Genomic DNA, 15,047 nt, shown 5'->3' on the forward strand with positions numbered 1-15,047 from the left:
ACGGAAAGCGGGACACAGTTAGAGCCTCGCCTGCTCGCAAGAGCTAAAGAACCTTAACCTAGGCACCTATTATTTCTTGCGGGAAGCCACCCGAGCCACAATCTACTATGGTACAGTGTCAGGTATTGAGCATATATAGTGTATAGTCAATATTAGATAAGAGGAATATGTATATATACTATATTAGGTACTGTCCTGATTGTAATAGCAAGCGGGCACGTGCATGAGAAAATCGGATAGCGATGTTTGAATTTTAAGTAGATCTACTTCGTACATATGAGATTCAACGCCATGTGCCACCTTCAAAAAATTAAATACACTCTTATGTATAAGCATCTTCCCGCGTACAGTAGCGTACCTATCAATTATTTACCTTCCATCCGCTCAAAAATGTGGCCATCATTCTAGGCAGGCACTTTACAAGAATTCAAGTCCAGAATGTTCCAAGGTAACATCTAGATACAAAGAAATAGCAAATATAATATGATTTTGACAGGCACGAGATCATCCTAAACAACAAACAAAGCCTCACCTCTCCTGAATCTTCCCCAAGACTCCCTTCACCTACTTACTTCGCCTTTCCAAACCCCCTCCTTACCTCCACCGAATCCGCTCTACACAACGGCCCATTCTGCGTAGGCATCTCATCCTCCGTAAGCACCACCCAGTCCTCGCTACCGACCGTCGTCGGGGCGTAGAACACTCCCCAGGGGTCATATCGGCGCTTGATCCGCAGTAGTCTCCCGTAATTGCTTCCGAAGAAAGCCTGTTGCCAGTTCGGCTCCTGGACGTCGCACTCGTTGAAATACGCGCCTGCTCCCGGCGACGCCGCCCGCCACTTATCCATGGCGCTGGCCAGCTGCGCGTGCGTCGCCTTGAAGGCGGCTGGCGACAAGCCCCGTAGCATCGAGAAGTCGTATAAGTCGGCGTGCATGATGGCCTTGCGGAACGCCGGGTTGACTGCGTTGTTGTTACCTGGGTATCCTGCTACCTCTTCGGTCGGCTTCATGTGGATCCCGTGGAACGTGTAGCCCGCTTCGATCGACTCTCGAATCGCGAGCTGTGTCGCCTTGAACAGGTCTGGGTCCTCAAAGTTGGCACGTGGCCACAGACGGCTGCCAAAGCGCGAACTGCCTGGGACATCGCCTGTGCCGCCTGTGAGGGACTCCCAGTTTGTAGCTGGATGCGGCCTCTGGTTAGTTACATTTAGTCCGACCGCATTTAACCCGTCCACCAGTGGTTGTACAAATTTGATTAGGTATTCTTCTGATACGTTGGGGAGTTCGATGTCTGTTGTGAAGCTGAAGCTGAAGCTGCTGTTACCAGAACGTCGAGACACATAACTGTCTAATGCCCTACGCGTTAGCATCCTGAATAAAGGCATAAATCCTTGCGTCATCCAGTATTTTCTTAACCATGGATATGCGCAAAGGGTAAAGGATGGATATTATGACATACTATGGGTTTGTTAGTATTAATACAAAGGTAAATATAGACTTGTCAGTCAAACAACAGTTCCTCGTACGTACCATGCTGTACCGCCATTGTCAACTATCGTTTTACCAAATTCATGGTATAGATCGAACCCCTTCCAGAAATTTTCAGTATCACTCGGTCCAGAGATATTAGAGCCGTCTGCAAAGAAGGCTATGGAGGATGCTAAGACTTTTGTTGGCGGGTGAACCTTGATTATGACTGATGTTACGACGCCATAAGTGCCTATGCGTCTATGGTTAGCAAACGGTATACTTCGACTCGGACTACTGTATAAAGGCAAGGGGGGGTATAGGGTGTTGCTTACTTCCCCCACCACCTCGCAATGCGTAGAACAAGTCTGTATTCTGATGCGGATCGGCGGTGACGAACCTGCCGTCGGCCGTCACAACTTGGATGGACAGAGCTTGATCAGCACCAAGGCCGTACTTGGAAGTTAAGGCAGAGTGTCCACCACCTGCCATCCAACCCCCGTATGCTCCAACGGTGTAGCCTCCCGCAACGAGCGCCGTCATATTATAGCGGCTCATGTATGCGAACATTTCCCAACTCTCGATGCCGGCGCCGACTCTAGCTGCCCTACCCTCGTATGCTCCGATACGATAATAGGGTAGGAATTCGAAGTCTTTCAACCAGTGAGTCCAGATACTAAGACTCCCGAACCCGGACGACCGACCGACAAAATCGTGCCCAGTGTTCCTGTCCGAGAGGGGCATGATATTAGCCTGCTCGTATTCCCATATCACAGCAGTGTTTTTACTAGCACGTTGGCTTCGGGAAAAACTCACTTGATGACTAGCCGGAGGTTCCTGTTCCTGGCAAAATTAACAGCGATCTGGATCTGCCTCACCGTCGTGGCGTTGACGACGTAGACAGGGAAAGCACCCTGTGTACAGTTCCCACCAGTTTGCTGCCCGAACATTGTGTGGCACGTATCTCCCTCGGGCCATTCCGACAGTACCGTGACCGGATCGTTTAAGTAAAATCGAGTAGAGCTCGCATTCCGCATGAGATAAGTACACGCAGCCTCGTCCTTGTAAGGCCCATCATAACATACCGCTGCAGGTGGGACCCCCTTGATCAAGGCCCCTTCTAGCGAGCGGTTCAGCCGCGACCATTCTTCATCAACAGGCCAGTTAGATGTTCCCGGGTATTCTCTACAGTCCGGTCTATCATTGTTGTCCGAAGGTACCGCAGCAGATACGTTGCCAAAGGCTATGGCCGAGAAGTCACTGATATCACCCTCCGTAAGCTGTTTGGCCTCGAAGGCAAAGTGGGCATAGGCTAAGCTCGTGAAGAGCGAGAAGAACGTCTGGACAACTAGGATTCGCATCTTCGCTAATGGGTGGTAGAAATAAGGCTCCAGAATAATCTACCTACTTGGGAAGTTTTAAAAAGGGGGGCGTGAGCGCCCCGCGTACTTATCTATTAAGATTTATGACTAGTTGGAGCAACCCTTCGTCCCATCATCACTTAGAAAGGGGCTTAGTAACAAGTTTTCTTACCCGAGATCGTTGCTAATACTTACTCATCAGAATATTGTGCTCGTTCTTGCAGAAATAATACATTCCCGCTGTACTGCATGCCGGTGTGTAAAAGTGTTCTCAACAGCCGATAACGAAGCAAGGCGCCCGTGGTGTTCGTCGGACAACTCGGCAAGTACAAGAGCACCCCATGACGGCGTGCGGCGTTTCGGCCTATAGGCCCAATAATTGAAAGGGACCATTCTAGACACTTTGACTTGTGTGTCCAGACATGCCCCCTACGATATCGGCAAGATGAATAGCGTTTTTCCGCCGTTAGGTGTAAACCATAAATACCGGCGGCTACAATAAAGGCCTTCGTGATTATTAAGATACGACCCGGGATATCGTATGTTCGTGGCGTAATTTATGGTACCTAGTTTGCTTAAGGTCTCCTATCAGGGCCGATATCACAAGTAGCTGTGGTGTGTTTGTATGCATGCAATTACCTGGTAATTTTCTTAGTGAGGATGCTGGAGATGGTGGAGGTTTGTCGAAGACGGCAGGTCGTAAGGTAAGCCGTCCCGACTCCAACCAATACGGGACATTCAACATCATGGATTCTTTCCATCTTCCATATATATAATCGTTGGTCATCCCTAGGGTCACCTTCGGGCTTTGCAATAACGCGGCGTGAAGATGCGCCGGAGCCCCTAAGAATCGATAGTTAAGGCTGGGCTTACAAAACCTGGCACTGGGTGCGTTCTATATGCAGTGATATATCTTGGCTAATAACGCACGTGAGCCTCCTCCCCAGAGTTTCAGGAACTTTAATAGACCTCGTGGGGGCCCCGTAGCCGAGGGTTGCATCCGGATGAAATGGTCGTACTATAGGTACGACCGTTACACGCCTGCACGCCTGTCCCGTTAGGATATAGGTAAACGAAATACTAGCGCTTATCTTGCTAATATTATACTAATTACCTACCTATAACCTTACGTTGGGGTCGCTATGGCTGTGAACGCGGCTGATAAAGCAGAGGCGCTTGAGCAGACGCAACCTTGGCCTGAGATACTGGTAACCGGAGGCGAGCTACAAGTAGCCTCGGCTATCCATGACTTAATGGTGGTAGTACTGGGCTCGACCTTACGGATATTAACAGCCTTGACGAGCGCCGGAATTGCTTGGCCGGTGGACAAGCTGAATTCGATATGGCCCAATACTTGAAGGTTTGCACGGATCTGGCCGGAGTGGCTTGTGATACTGATCCAAGTGCTGTCGTCATTGCTAAAGATATCATCTAAGACGGCCTTCGTCCTCTTTAGCTGCGCCTCGGAAGTTTCCCCTTCATAACCCTTCCATAGCTCGTCGTCCTCGGTGAAGCCATCTTCGAATCTGAACACTGGTAGGCGAGCTTGGATGTATGTTTTGTTCGACCTTTCATCACATGTGCGCATGGATATGCCCTCGCGAAGAAATTCTTTAACCGTGGGTGCGAAAGGCCTATCTACGGGAACTTCCAGGCCATTAAAGGTAAGATATGCCGTAGTTGCAGAACGAATTAAGGGACTGCTGTAGTAGGACTGAGGCGCTGGAATCTTCTCAACAGCTAATGCGCGTTTCCAGAAGTTATTCGCCTTGGTACATTGAGCTATGCCCGCCTCGGTCAATTGAGCATCCTTCCATATAGTAGTTCCATTCCCTTCAAGTAGACCCCAATAACACTACTTCCCTATTAGAGTATACACCATAGATATTTTAAGGTCAACTTACGTTCCAAGCCGGTGTTCCATAATGGCTCTCTGCGGCGTTGTGATAGCCCTCGCCATGGCGAGCCATAAACAAGACTTTGTATTGCGTGTTTCCATCGCAATCCCGATTCAAAGTATCGACGTAATAAGAAAATCGTTCCCACTGCGTTTTAATTCCTTTGGGGTCGAATACACCGTCAGTCGGATACGACCGATTGATAAGACCGTAGTCAGTCTCGGTCTACTTGTTGTTAGTAGTGGCCATTACTTATGGCTTGATCCAGTCGAACCATACGTAGTCGAAACTCTTAGAGTCAGTAGTTGGGTCATCTTGTTGAAAGAAGCCAGAAATCGTTGTGTATTTAATAGTCGAGTCTGCACCGCGACATGCGCTTCTTTGCTTTTGATCCAATTTTCCGCTGCTCTCCCATTCCCAACCGAGACAAGCTGAGCTTAGAGCAAGAAAAATGAAAAAGGTAGTACCCAACATTTTCAAGTATGAATAATAAAGAAGGGATAGGTTCATATTTGCCACTTCTTGGTTAAGGGAAAGCGAGTTGAAGAAGGGGAATAAAGTACTGAGATGTCACTAGATATTGACGATAAGGGTCTGGGGCAATATCGCGGGGTGCCTCTCGAGAGTCTAGGCACCAAGTTCCGAACAACCCAGCAGGGGTGATGACCAGTTCCTGGTGCAAGGATTGAAGGAGATAACATTGCGCTTCGAAATTGAGATGTCGATCATAAGGCTATTTCATACTCCCACCGACCTCATTAATAACAAGGTCGATACTGACGTAACTATGTTGGTATTACGAGGGCTTAGGACTCAAGCACTGGACTAGAGATTTTTGGAAAACCGCGTGCGAAGGCCGAGAGTGCGATACGATTAGCGGATATGACAAGAAGGAAATTTCCTACACTAAAGATCATCCTCAATCTCGTATTGGAATATATGTTAAGGCGTTATTGGGCGGCTCATTAGGAAATGGTATGAAAATATTTCATAGGCTGAGTCCTGGCCAGCTTGGGTTCCTCGCGCCATATGTGGCAGCCCGACAATTCCATATGACGATCGCGCCTCTTCACTCAAGGAAGCGATAAATCACTAACATACCAAGTAGTTTCATTACTATCGCTTAGATACTGTCACCTTACCACCCACCATAGCATCATATCTCATACAAACGTTCAGTTCGCATAATACTAGCCATCGACATTATCCACCCAACTCCAGACATTATATATACCTAAATTATCCATAAGAGACTTGTAAGTTGACATTAAAAAGTTTCGTAATCGCCGTAACTAGCGCTAGGAAAGGTACAAATTGTGTGATCGTAGGTAAGGGGAGAATATTCACTCCAGCCCATCTTCATCCGTATATGGGGAATCGAACCTAAAGTACTCTTGTTAGTATTTAGCAGCTAAAGAAAACAGAACCAACTCACCCCTGTTCGCCAACGACGAGCTTAGTATACTGCTCAAGTCTCTCTAGCTGTTCTACACAGCCCGTCAAGCTCTCATTATACGAATAGCTGTATATCTGAGCCCATTTTCTCCCTTCTAATTTTTTATCGACGCTAAGTCTTCCGCTCGCCGCAAGCTCGGCCTCTAGAGCTCCCATTCGGTCTAGCAGCTGCTTCCGTGTAGCTGCGGCGCTCGGCAGGTATTTCTATTACCATCAGCCTATAGAATTCGCCAAACTAATCCATCGTACTTTTCTCTAGACTTACGGGTACTTTTCTCTTTGCCCGGAGGGCACCTGAAAGAACATAAAGATTGGTCATGATGGTTGCGATTGCGTCTCTCCTGTGACCCAGCAAGTCTGCAGCGAACTCGGTATTATCTCTGATGAAATGCGGGTGGTAAAATAAGGATGCCTGACGAGCCGTGACTATATAGTCGAAAAAGTGCTCACAGGCATCAATGAGCGCAGAGTACGGCAAGGGATCGAAAGGAGCTCGTAGGCATATCTCATGACGCGTGAGGCCCTAGTTGCCGTTAGTTGGTTGGCTTTGCAAGACTATACGGAAGATGGTGAGCTTACTAGTAGTTGCCTTAATCTCACAAACCCTTCACGAAAGCGTCCCTCGAGTATCTCAGAAGCTTGTATATCTTCTTTAGTAGGTTCATTTCCCTCTTCATAATATACGTATTTCGATACGATACCTATAGAATTATTAGAGCTTAAATTGGATCTTTAGCACATGTATAACTTACTTCTATACACGATGCTACAATAGAACATCATAATAGCTGTGGACTTTCGAAGATTGTGACGAGCAACAAACGGCCATAGGACCCAATTAACAATAATGGAGGCTACGACACCAACTATCATAGCGACCCCGTGTGTTGCAGCAACTATAGCTGGAGAAGGCTGGCCTTGGGCGGTGACTTCCGCTAGGGATGTGACCGTAAACGATATGCATCCTACAAGGCCAGATCTCTACAGCGTATTAGACAAGTCTCAAATTTCACAGAACTTGTGATAAGACTTACCGGATGCGCGCTTTGTGTATACCTGTAAATCATGGGAAGCATGAAGATAACAGCAAACACTGCCATAACGTACGGATTACCATCGCCAGCCGCGTACGATAGGCCGGCCCAAAGAGAACCAAGGACAGCACAGAACACTCGCGTTACCAGACCCTGAACGTTACCGCTCGTACTATAGGGGTTAGAATTCGTTTCTAGGCTTAAGTTGACGAAGGCAGGTATCGCTACTTACTGAGGTCCCATAATAAGCCAAGCCATTACAACTCCCCACCAGAGTTCGTAAGCATCCCACCACCCATGAGCCCGAGAGACCCAAGCAGGTATGGAAAGTAACGAAGTTACCGCTGCAGTTTTAAGCCCAAAACGCGTCTCAAACCCCTGTAGTCGATGAAGAAAGGCCCAGATTTGCCGTCGGATACGACTGCCTGTCGAACTCGGTTCATCCTCGGGCTCACTGGCTGTCATTGTGGCATATAAATTATCGTGATCTTTAGTGGAGTTATCATCGGCCTCTCTCGGTAAAGGCTGAAAGTCTCTGGATTCAATCTTTCGGATGATGGCTGCTATGTCTCTGAAGCTTCTCAAGTACGAACCTGCTGTTAAGCCACCTCGATCATGTCGGACTTGGGCATTTGTGCGGTGCATTGCCTTCCAGAAAGGATAGGACGGGCCATGAAACTTTGGATATTTCGATTTCTTCTGCTGCATCTGGTTGACTTTTACTAGCAACTCCTCAATTGCTGTTGCCGCTTGGTGAATAGGCCGACAGTATGCGAAGAGCCTAACGACCTCTGGAGACTTCGCATATGTAGGGGGCAGCCTACCGCTATCCAATACACTGTCCTGACATTCGCTGAAAGCTATGATACGCTTACGCAGCTTTACTAAGGAGCCCGGAATATCGTTCGACACGGTCTTTGGAGGGCCGAGGTATTTTCGATGACCGCACATCTCCATCAAAACAGCATCGCAGCTTTGCAAAGCGGTCTTCATAGACAAAAGGAGTTTTTCTGTCGGCTCGGCTAAGTTGCTAGCAACAAATTTAGCGAGCTTATTCTGCTCCTCACTTTCCGGGTCGTGATATTTTTCTCCCATATTTAAGATAAATTCATCCAGTATAGGCCGTTCCCGACCTAGCTTCTCCGAAGAGTACTCATCTAACTCGTCAAGGATCCTTGTTTCGCCATTCAAGCTGAGTAGCGCACGAATGACGCCTTGGATGAGATTACGAAGCTCCAACACGTCTTTGGGATCAAAATGCGTGATAGAAAAGTCGATCACAAGATCCCTGTACGCTTGTGAAATACTTACAAATGTTGTTGTTAGTCTTCGCCGCGTCCTAATGCTTTCTAGCCGGGTTAACCCAAGACCATCCTTTAAAATGATTAGCAATTGAAATCTTGGATGGGAAGGGAAGAATTACCAGCATGACACCAAACGCTTGATGAAGAGCTACGGCTAGCGGACGGGCACCAGCGTCCGGGACCACTATGCAACATATAACAAGAGAGATAGCCTGCCCTAGAACCCAAGGAATGCCGTAAGCGAGGAGCTTAGACCAAGAGACTTGAGTGCCCGATACGTCTGCTAGACATGTGTAGCAGATCGATATCCCAGCACATATGGTGGCTTGATATAAGCGAATATAGTATGAACGAAGACAAGCAATTGCAAAGATATATAAAAAAAGGAAGACAGCGAGGACGCCGCCATATCCAACACGCGCTATTGCTGTAGCAGTAGACACCCATAAACCAAACGCTCCCCATCCTAATCCAGTCGCCGTACCTATTATAGTTAGAATAGTCCCGTCGACCTGAGCTCCTAAAGTCCTCGCGGGATGGTTTAGTATTGTCGATATGGCTATGACATAACTGTAACGGCCTAATCTAGTTTGAACACGGGGGACGAGGCATAGTATATATGCTATGAAGAAAGCAAGAAATGACTTGAGTAGTCTAATACCAGCCCTCGTAGTTGTGACACGACGAACGACCCCTTTTACTTCGTGCCACTGCCTGGGTAAAAAATTGCGCACAGATAGGGGGTCCTTTTTCCGGAAGGCATATGGGAGGGTCAGCTCAGCCTGCTTCATGAGCTCTTGACGGTCAACTTTTTCGGGAGGGAGAAAAATGGCATCGAAGAAACCATCACGCAGTTCAGTAACTCCGTAAGAATTATCTGCATAATGCATATCCTCCCAGGTCATAGACCTCTGGAGGACTGGATGGTGAGAGGCATGAGGGGTTTCGGTTTCGGTACGAGTGTCAAATATCCTATCTAGAGAATTCGTCGAAGGATCGCGAACATGGCGTCCAATAGTAGGGCTATGATGACGAAAAAGACGAGAGAAAGCAGCATCAGCATGTGGGTGTTTTGGGGGGTTCTCTTCAGGGGAGGTGGCGTTCCTGGGTTTCTCCCTATCCGGTGCCATCATTAATTTATATGCGATATGTTAGATGCGATGTGTTATATTCGATGTGTTATATTCGATGTGTTATATTCGATGTGTTATATTTGATGTGTTATAAGTTATCATAGACGATGGGGAACTGCTATATAGCATGGAGGTATTGGGCCATAGAATAAATAGATGATTATTGAAATTCATGCTTTCATAGAGGTGGCCCCGAAGGTGACCGGCGTTGGTGTAATACAGATGAGCAGATGAGCAGCTGGTGTGCTATCCATTTCTATGTACAAGTGCGAGTCTAAGGATATCATGACTCGAAAAGTTTATATTCGTCGGTAATCCACCAAACAGACTCGAGCCCATTTCTATCCTGTAACTGTTGTTTGATACTTCCAATTTGGCGGCAACAACGTAGCATTTCGACGTCACAGTCAGAGGAGACCCACATACCTACACACGCCTATGTGCATTAGGTTAGGTACTAAGTTGCACAGTGTGTATTTATTCCAGGTACCTAGCGGCTGCCTAGCTAGGTCGGTACAAGCCAATGGAGAAAATTTGATTGGGTTGCATATGTAATCAACCGACAACGATAAGTGATAACGATAATTGCCTAACGCTCCACGCAACGAGATCGTACCTACTTGGGTACCTACCTACCTAAAAAAAAAAATAATAAAATTTACCCCGCCAGCGTAAGCCACCGTGAATATCCAAACAACCTTAGCTCGCATAAAGTAAGTGGAGACGTCCTAAAAATGCCCCTCCAGACCTGAATGGCCTCACTTCTTTTCTCTATCCCGTAACCATCGTCTTAACAATAACAATAAATTTCTTTCCCTTTCTCCCCAAGAACATCGTCATCTTGGTTTGAAATATTCCCACGCTAATCGCCATATTTCGTAAGGAATACTTGATAAACCTCTCGTCACTTTTTTTTTATTCGGTCAACCAGCTATTACCTTCAAGATGGCTCAAAGTAAGTGGCGCCCTCCGTGAAACGCCTCACGTTACTGCCCAACAAGGCCAGTCGATTTGGTCGAGCATGAGGGCTTCCAAGTTCATACACTAACATGTTGAATAGATCCGGAAGAAGTCGCGTGTATGTGCCTCGTCGAACGCGTCTTGCGTCTTGCGACTTGCAAGCATTTCCACCAACTAAACTAACACCTACTTTCTCTTTAGCTATGTTCGTGCAGTACTACTACAACCAGTTCGACCAAGACCGAGCCGGTTTAGCAAGCCTCTACGTATGCACATCACCGAGTATCTTTCCGTATTGATAAGACGCAAACTAATAATTCTACAGCGTGAGGCTTCCATGCTGACTTTCGAGTCCGCCTCCTTCCAGGGCACTCAGTCCATCATCGAGAAGCTACAGGTAACTCAAACAGTAGTATAATATTTTTCGAGAAGAAAGCTAACCATATATCCTAGGGCCTGCCTTTCCAGCAGATCAAACACCAGGTTTCCACCATCGACCTCCAGCCTGGTGTCGCTCCCGGCCACATTCTGGTCCTCGTGACCGGTCAGCTTCTGGTTCGTCTATATACAATTCTATCTAACGTTTTGTCCAGAACCTAACCTGTATCCCTAGGTGGACGAGGAACAACGACCCATGAGCTACACTCAATCTTTCTACCTAGTCCCCGACAACGCTCAGTACTACGTCCACAACGACATCTTCAAGCTCGTCTACGGTTAGACATGGGATCGGACTATGCAGGTTCAACGGGCTCCAGGGCCGGAATGTGCTGGGTGTGTGATTATCAAGTTGCACACACTCGTGGGGGATAGTTGTTTGCCATAGACTACCTACCTATCTACTTGCAGAGTTGCGTTAGGGACGTCATTTCCTATCAACAGTGACTTGTTCATTTTCAGATAGGTCATACAGAGGTTAATTTATTTCACGATGACTTCGCATCCATTCAGATTCAGTTATTACTAGTAACACCACCAACCCGTATTTCCTATATTGTCGGCTAGGATCTTTCACCTTTCAGCCTGACCAATTCATTCCCCAAGGCTACATCTTCAGGTGCTACCTAGTGTGCTACACAGTTGATTTAGTACGGTGATATACCCGAGGATACATACGGCCCTGACTTCGCAATCTTGTATTTTGCAGCTGCCTGGAGCACAGCAGGTATTCGCAGCCCCTCTTCGTAATATGCGTTGTCCTAAATCCACATCTATCTGGAATCGTGACCTACATAATTAACCCTTTTAAAATAAAATCGAGAAAATTAGAAGGAAAGAAGCGGTTAAAAATACTGCGATATAGCTGGCCCGGGGTTAAACGATTCGCAAACCTTGCAACTCCTCATAAATACCCCTTTTAATTCCCCTCCCTTCCGTTCTCTAGGGCAAAGACGACGTCAGCACCCTGGATCGTCGATATACGCCAATCAGACTATCTAGATGGCTGAATGATTTGCTTAACTTATGTACCAAATCCAAGATTTTCAAAAGGCAGACCTTTGAAAAGTCTTGCTTGCTTCGGTCCACAACGTAATGAAAGAAGGGCGACCTTGGTATAAGCGTTTGTAAAAGCTAGTGAAGAGATTCGAGGCTTGTCTTCGTTAGACATACGACTGGCAGCTGAGAGACCCTAGTTGCGTCGGTTTAGCTCCCGGATCGCTAAGTTGACAATCGATCTTTGAGAGATAATCTTCTAATCGATGAGCATCGCCCTCGAAGACGTAAACAGGTTGTCTTAACATTGTAAGGTAATGAGGCCTAATATAGTGGGTGAGCTTACCTTACGCAGTTCACAGGCTTCGCATTATAAGATCCGCTAGCCAATTTCCTGCCTTATTGTTTGGGACTCGGTATCATGGGACTATACTTCTCGGGGTATTAAAGCGAGTCTACGACACCTCAACTTGATCCCACGGACTCGAAGGTTGAGTGGAACTCATGGAACCATGTATACGTGATCAAGCTGGAGCTCCTAGTACAGATCGTCACTATACTAGTATTCGCGGAGAGATTGAAGTCAACTTCAGGGTAATACGAGCAATTTAGAGTCCTTCTACACCTAGTAAGTAGTGAATGGGAGTTCAGCTCTCTGAGGCACAGTAACCACAGGGACAACAGGTCCTCAGCACCGAACTATCGACTTATATGTGGCCCTCGAAAAACACGTATAAATCAGATACAAGACGCCTAGGTAGATACTTATGCCATCTGTAGCAATTGGATTGCATACCAGCTTGACGTTTATTCAACCCAAATCATTATAATTACGAAGGCTTCACCAAACATCGAGTAATTGACCTCGCTAGGCTTGCCAACACGTAAGACATATATTAAAGTACTACCTGCTTTTTGGATGACAAGATCGAGTGCTTTAGCAGTTATTCATCTGTGTGTCTCCCATAACGATAACTCCAGCAGCGCCACTGAGCCTTGAGGTCCGATGGCACCCGGATAAAGATTATTGGTACCCAACCCCCTAACCTAGTAAAATGTTGGACCATCCGTCAATAATATCAACCTAGTATAAAGACTTACAAACATACGATAACCCCGGTCGTAAAGGACAAGCCACCCTCCTCAATAGCGTCAACGTTAGCATCTACATATATAGCAACACATGTTACCGTCCTGCCTAGCCGCGGAATTACAACTTACTTGGGTGTCGTGGAATACTAGCTCGCTCGCGGTATACCCAGAACAGACACTCGCCGGAAGATCGTGACCAAGGTATGTATTGCCCAGCACCCCCTTACCCCAGCTTTTACCCCACAGTCCCTCCACATTCCTCCAAGTTCCCGACTAGGTTAACAAGGACCCGAAGGGCAACAATAAAAGACAAGGTATAGCCAGGGCTCTCCTTTTTGGAGATATCCTTCTCGGAGACCATTATTATATATAATTCTTTCATCTTTCAGAATGGAGGAAAAGAAAGCCTCGGTCTCGCTGCACGAGAAGTGCGATAATGAGCGCTCTTTCTCGCCGTCTTCCCCGGACGGTGTTGCCCACGACTCGAAATTCGAGAAGAGGGTCCTTCGCAAGATCGATATCCGGCTGTTACCTATCCTCGGCGCGCTGTATACCATCGCCATGGTAGACAGAAGCAACATCTCCGTAGCCCGCATCTCGGGTCTTGACGAAGACGTCGGTCTTAACGTCGGGAACCGCGCCTCCGTCGCGCTCCTCGTCTTCTTCATCGGGTACATGCTCTTCGAGCTGCCGAGCAACATGATCATCCACCGCGTGGGCGCCGCCAACTGGCTTTCGCTAATCGTCTTCGCCTGGGGCCTAGTGTCGACGGGCATCGGGTTTCTCGACAACTGGATCGCGTTGGCCGTGCTGAGATCCTTCCTCGGCGTATTCGAAGCTGGGTTCTATCCCGGATGCGTCTACCTGATTTCCTCCTGGTACAGGCGATACGAGGTCCAGAAGCGGCTGGCGACCTTTTTCATGACGGGGTCCGCACTATCCGCGTTTGCGAATGTTTTTGCCCTCGGCCTCATACAAATCTCGAAAACAAATACCACTTACAAGGGCTGGAGGTGGATCTACATTATTGAGGGTGTCATTACTTGTGTCGCAGCTATTATTGCTTGGTTCATCATCGTCGATTTCCCGGATTCGCACCGTAACAAGTTTCTCACCGTAGAAGAGGCCGCTTTCGTAAAGGCCCGTCTTGCGGAAGATCGCGGGTCTGAGGAGCGTCAGCAGGTCACCTGGGCTATTTTCGTCGAGACGATAACTGATTGGAAAGTCTGGTCGTTCTCGTTGATGTACTCGGCCGGTGCCGTGGGTGTCTACGCCTTTCTATTTTTCCTACCTCTTATCCTACGTAACGGGATGGGATATTCGCAAGAGCTCGCATTCATCTTGTCGGCTCCGCCAGCTCTATTTTCCGTCGTGGAAGGCATGTTTGTATCATGGCTTGCTGATAAGATGCGTCTACGAGGACCATTTGTTATCGCCCAGGGTCTCGTCGCAATCGTCGGTTTGTGCATGACTGGTTTCCTCCAGCAGCCCGTCCCAAGGTATATCGGGACCTTTCTAGGCGAAGCTGGAGTAAATGGGCTCGTAGTCACTACCCTTGCCTGGCAGGCAAACAATTTGCGTGGCGATGGTAAACGCGCCTGTGCCACGGCTGTCTTGATCACTCTTAGTGGTCTTGGTGGTATCTATTCATCCCTAGTTTTTCGACAACAGGTTCGTGGAAACCCCTAAATGTATAGTCATAGACTGACTTAAAGATAGGATGCCCCCGATTACATACCTGGTATAATTGCTGTGATGGCAATTTGCGTCGCCGCTGTTGTCGCCGCCTGTATCTCCATAGTTCTCTTGAAATTGGAAAATCGGCGTGCAGTTGAAGGTAAAAGGATTATAGATGGTCATGCTGATTTCCGATACACCATTTAAGATGGTTAGAATAATAAATTGATATA

The 15,047-nt window shown here is 47.4% G+C and overlaps 5 protein-coding genes across 5 annotated transcripts; 2 read left to right on the forward strand and 3 right to left on the reverse strand.

Annotated features, from left to right (window-relative positions):
* Positions 1 to 568: 568 nt before the first annotated feature.
* On the reverse strand, positions 569 to 3,062 carry F5Y00DRAFT_254634 (FAD-binding domain-containing protein; the record flags this gene model as incomplete). The annotated part of the gene is made up of 5 exons (XM_048010193.1): positions 569 to 1,343; positions 1,530 to 1,719; positions 1,802 to 2,193; positions 2,283 to 2,778; positions 3,023 to 3,062. The coding sequence occupies 5 exons, from the start codon at positions 3,060 to 3,062 to the stop codon at positions 569 to 571; spliced, it is 1,893 nt and encodes a 630-aa protein (XP_047862309.1).
* Positions 3,063 to 3,953: 891 nt separating this feature from the next.
* On the reverse strand, positions 3,954 to 5,199 carry F5Y00DRAFT_254635 (phosphoglycerate mutase-like protein; the record flags this gene model as incomplete). Its single annotated transcript, XM_048010194.1, has 3 exons — positions 3,954 to 4,682; positions 4,732 to 4,950; positions 5,005 to 5,199. 3 exons carry the CDS (start codon positions 5,197 to 5,199, stop codon positions 3,954 to 3,956), a joined length of 1,143 nt encoding a protein of 380 aa, XP_047862310.1.
* Positions 5,200 to 5,672: 473 nt separating this feature from the next.
* F5Y00DRAFT_243961 (uncharacterized protein) lies at positions 5,673 to 9,700 on the reverse strand. The gene is made up of 8 exons (XM_048008757.1): positions 8,638 to 9,700; positions 7,447 to 8,588; positions 7,215 to 7,386; positions 6,933 to 7,161; positions 6,760 to 6,881; positions 6,446 to 6,703; positions 6,161 to 6,384; positions 5,673 to 6,108 (listed from the first exon to the last, which is right to left on the reverse strand). Exons 1-8 carry the CDS (start codon positions 9,649 to 9,651, stop codon positions 6,069 to 6,071), a joined length of 3,201 nt encoding a protein of 1,066 aa, XP_047862311.1. The 5' UTR covers positions 9,652 to 9,700; the 3' UTR covers positions 5,673 to 6,068.
* Positions 9,701 to 10,348: 648 nt separating this feature from the next.
* On the forward strand, positions 10,349 to 11,728 carry F5Y00DRAFT_243962 (NTF2-like protein). The gene is made up of 6 exons (XM_048008758.1): positions 10,349 to 10,606; positions 10,712 to 10,729; positions 10,813 to 10,877; positions 10,937 to 11,008; positions 11,065 to 11,166; positions 11,225 to 11,728. The coding sequence occupies exons 1-6, from the start codon at positions 10,597 to 10,599 to the stop codon at positions 11,330 to 11,332; spliced, it is 375 nt and encodes a 124-aa protein (XP_047862312.1). The 5' UTR covers positions 10,349 to 10,596; the 3' UTR covers positions 11,333 to 11,728.
* Positions 11,729 to 13,527: 1,799 nt separating this feature from the next.
* On the forward strand, positions 13,528 to 15,021 carry F5Y00DRAFT_264580 (MFS general substrate transporter; the record flags this gene model as incomplete). Its single annotated transcript, XM_048011682.1, has 2 exons — positions 13,528 to 14,808; positions 14,857 to 15,021. The coding sequence occupies 2 exons, from the start codon at positions 13,528 to 13,530 to the stop codon at positions 15,019 to 15,021; spliced, it is 1,446 nt and encodes a 481-aa protein (XP_047862313.1).
* Positions 15,022 to 15,047: the final 26 nt, after the last annotated feature.

Source organism: Daldinia vernicosa (assembly GCF_022497035.1).
Source record: "Daldinia vernicosa strain CBS 139.73 unplaced genomic scaffold F5Y00scaffold_44, whole genome shotgun sequence".
Classification (NCBI taxonomy): domain Eukaryota; kingdom Fungi; phylum Ascomycota; class Sordariomycetes; order Xylariales; family Hypoxylaceae; genus Daldinia; species Daldinia vernicosa.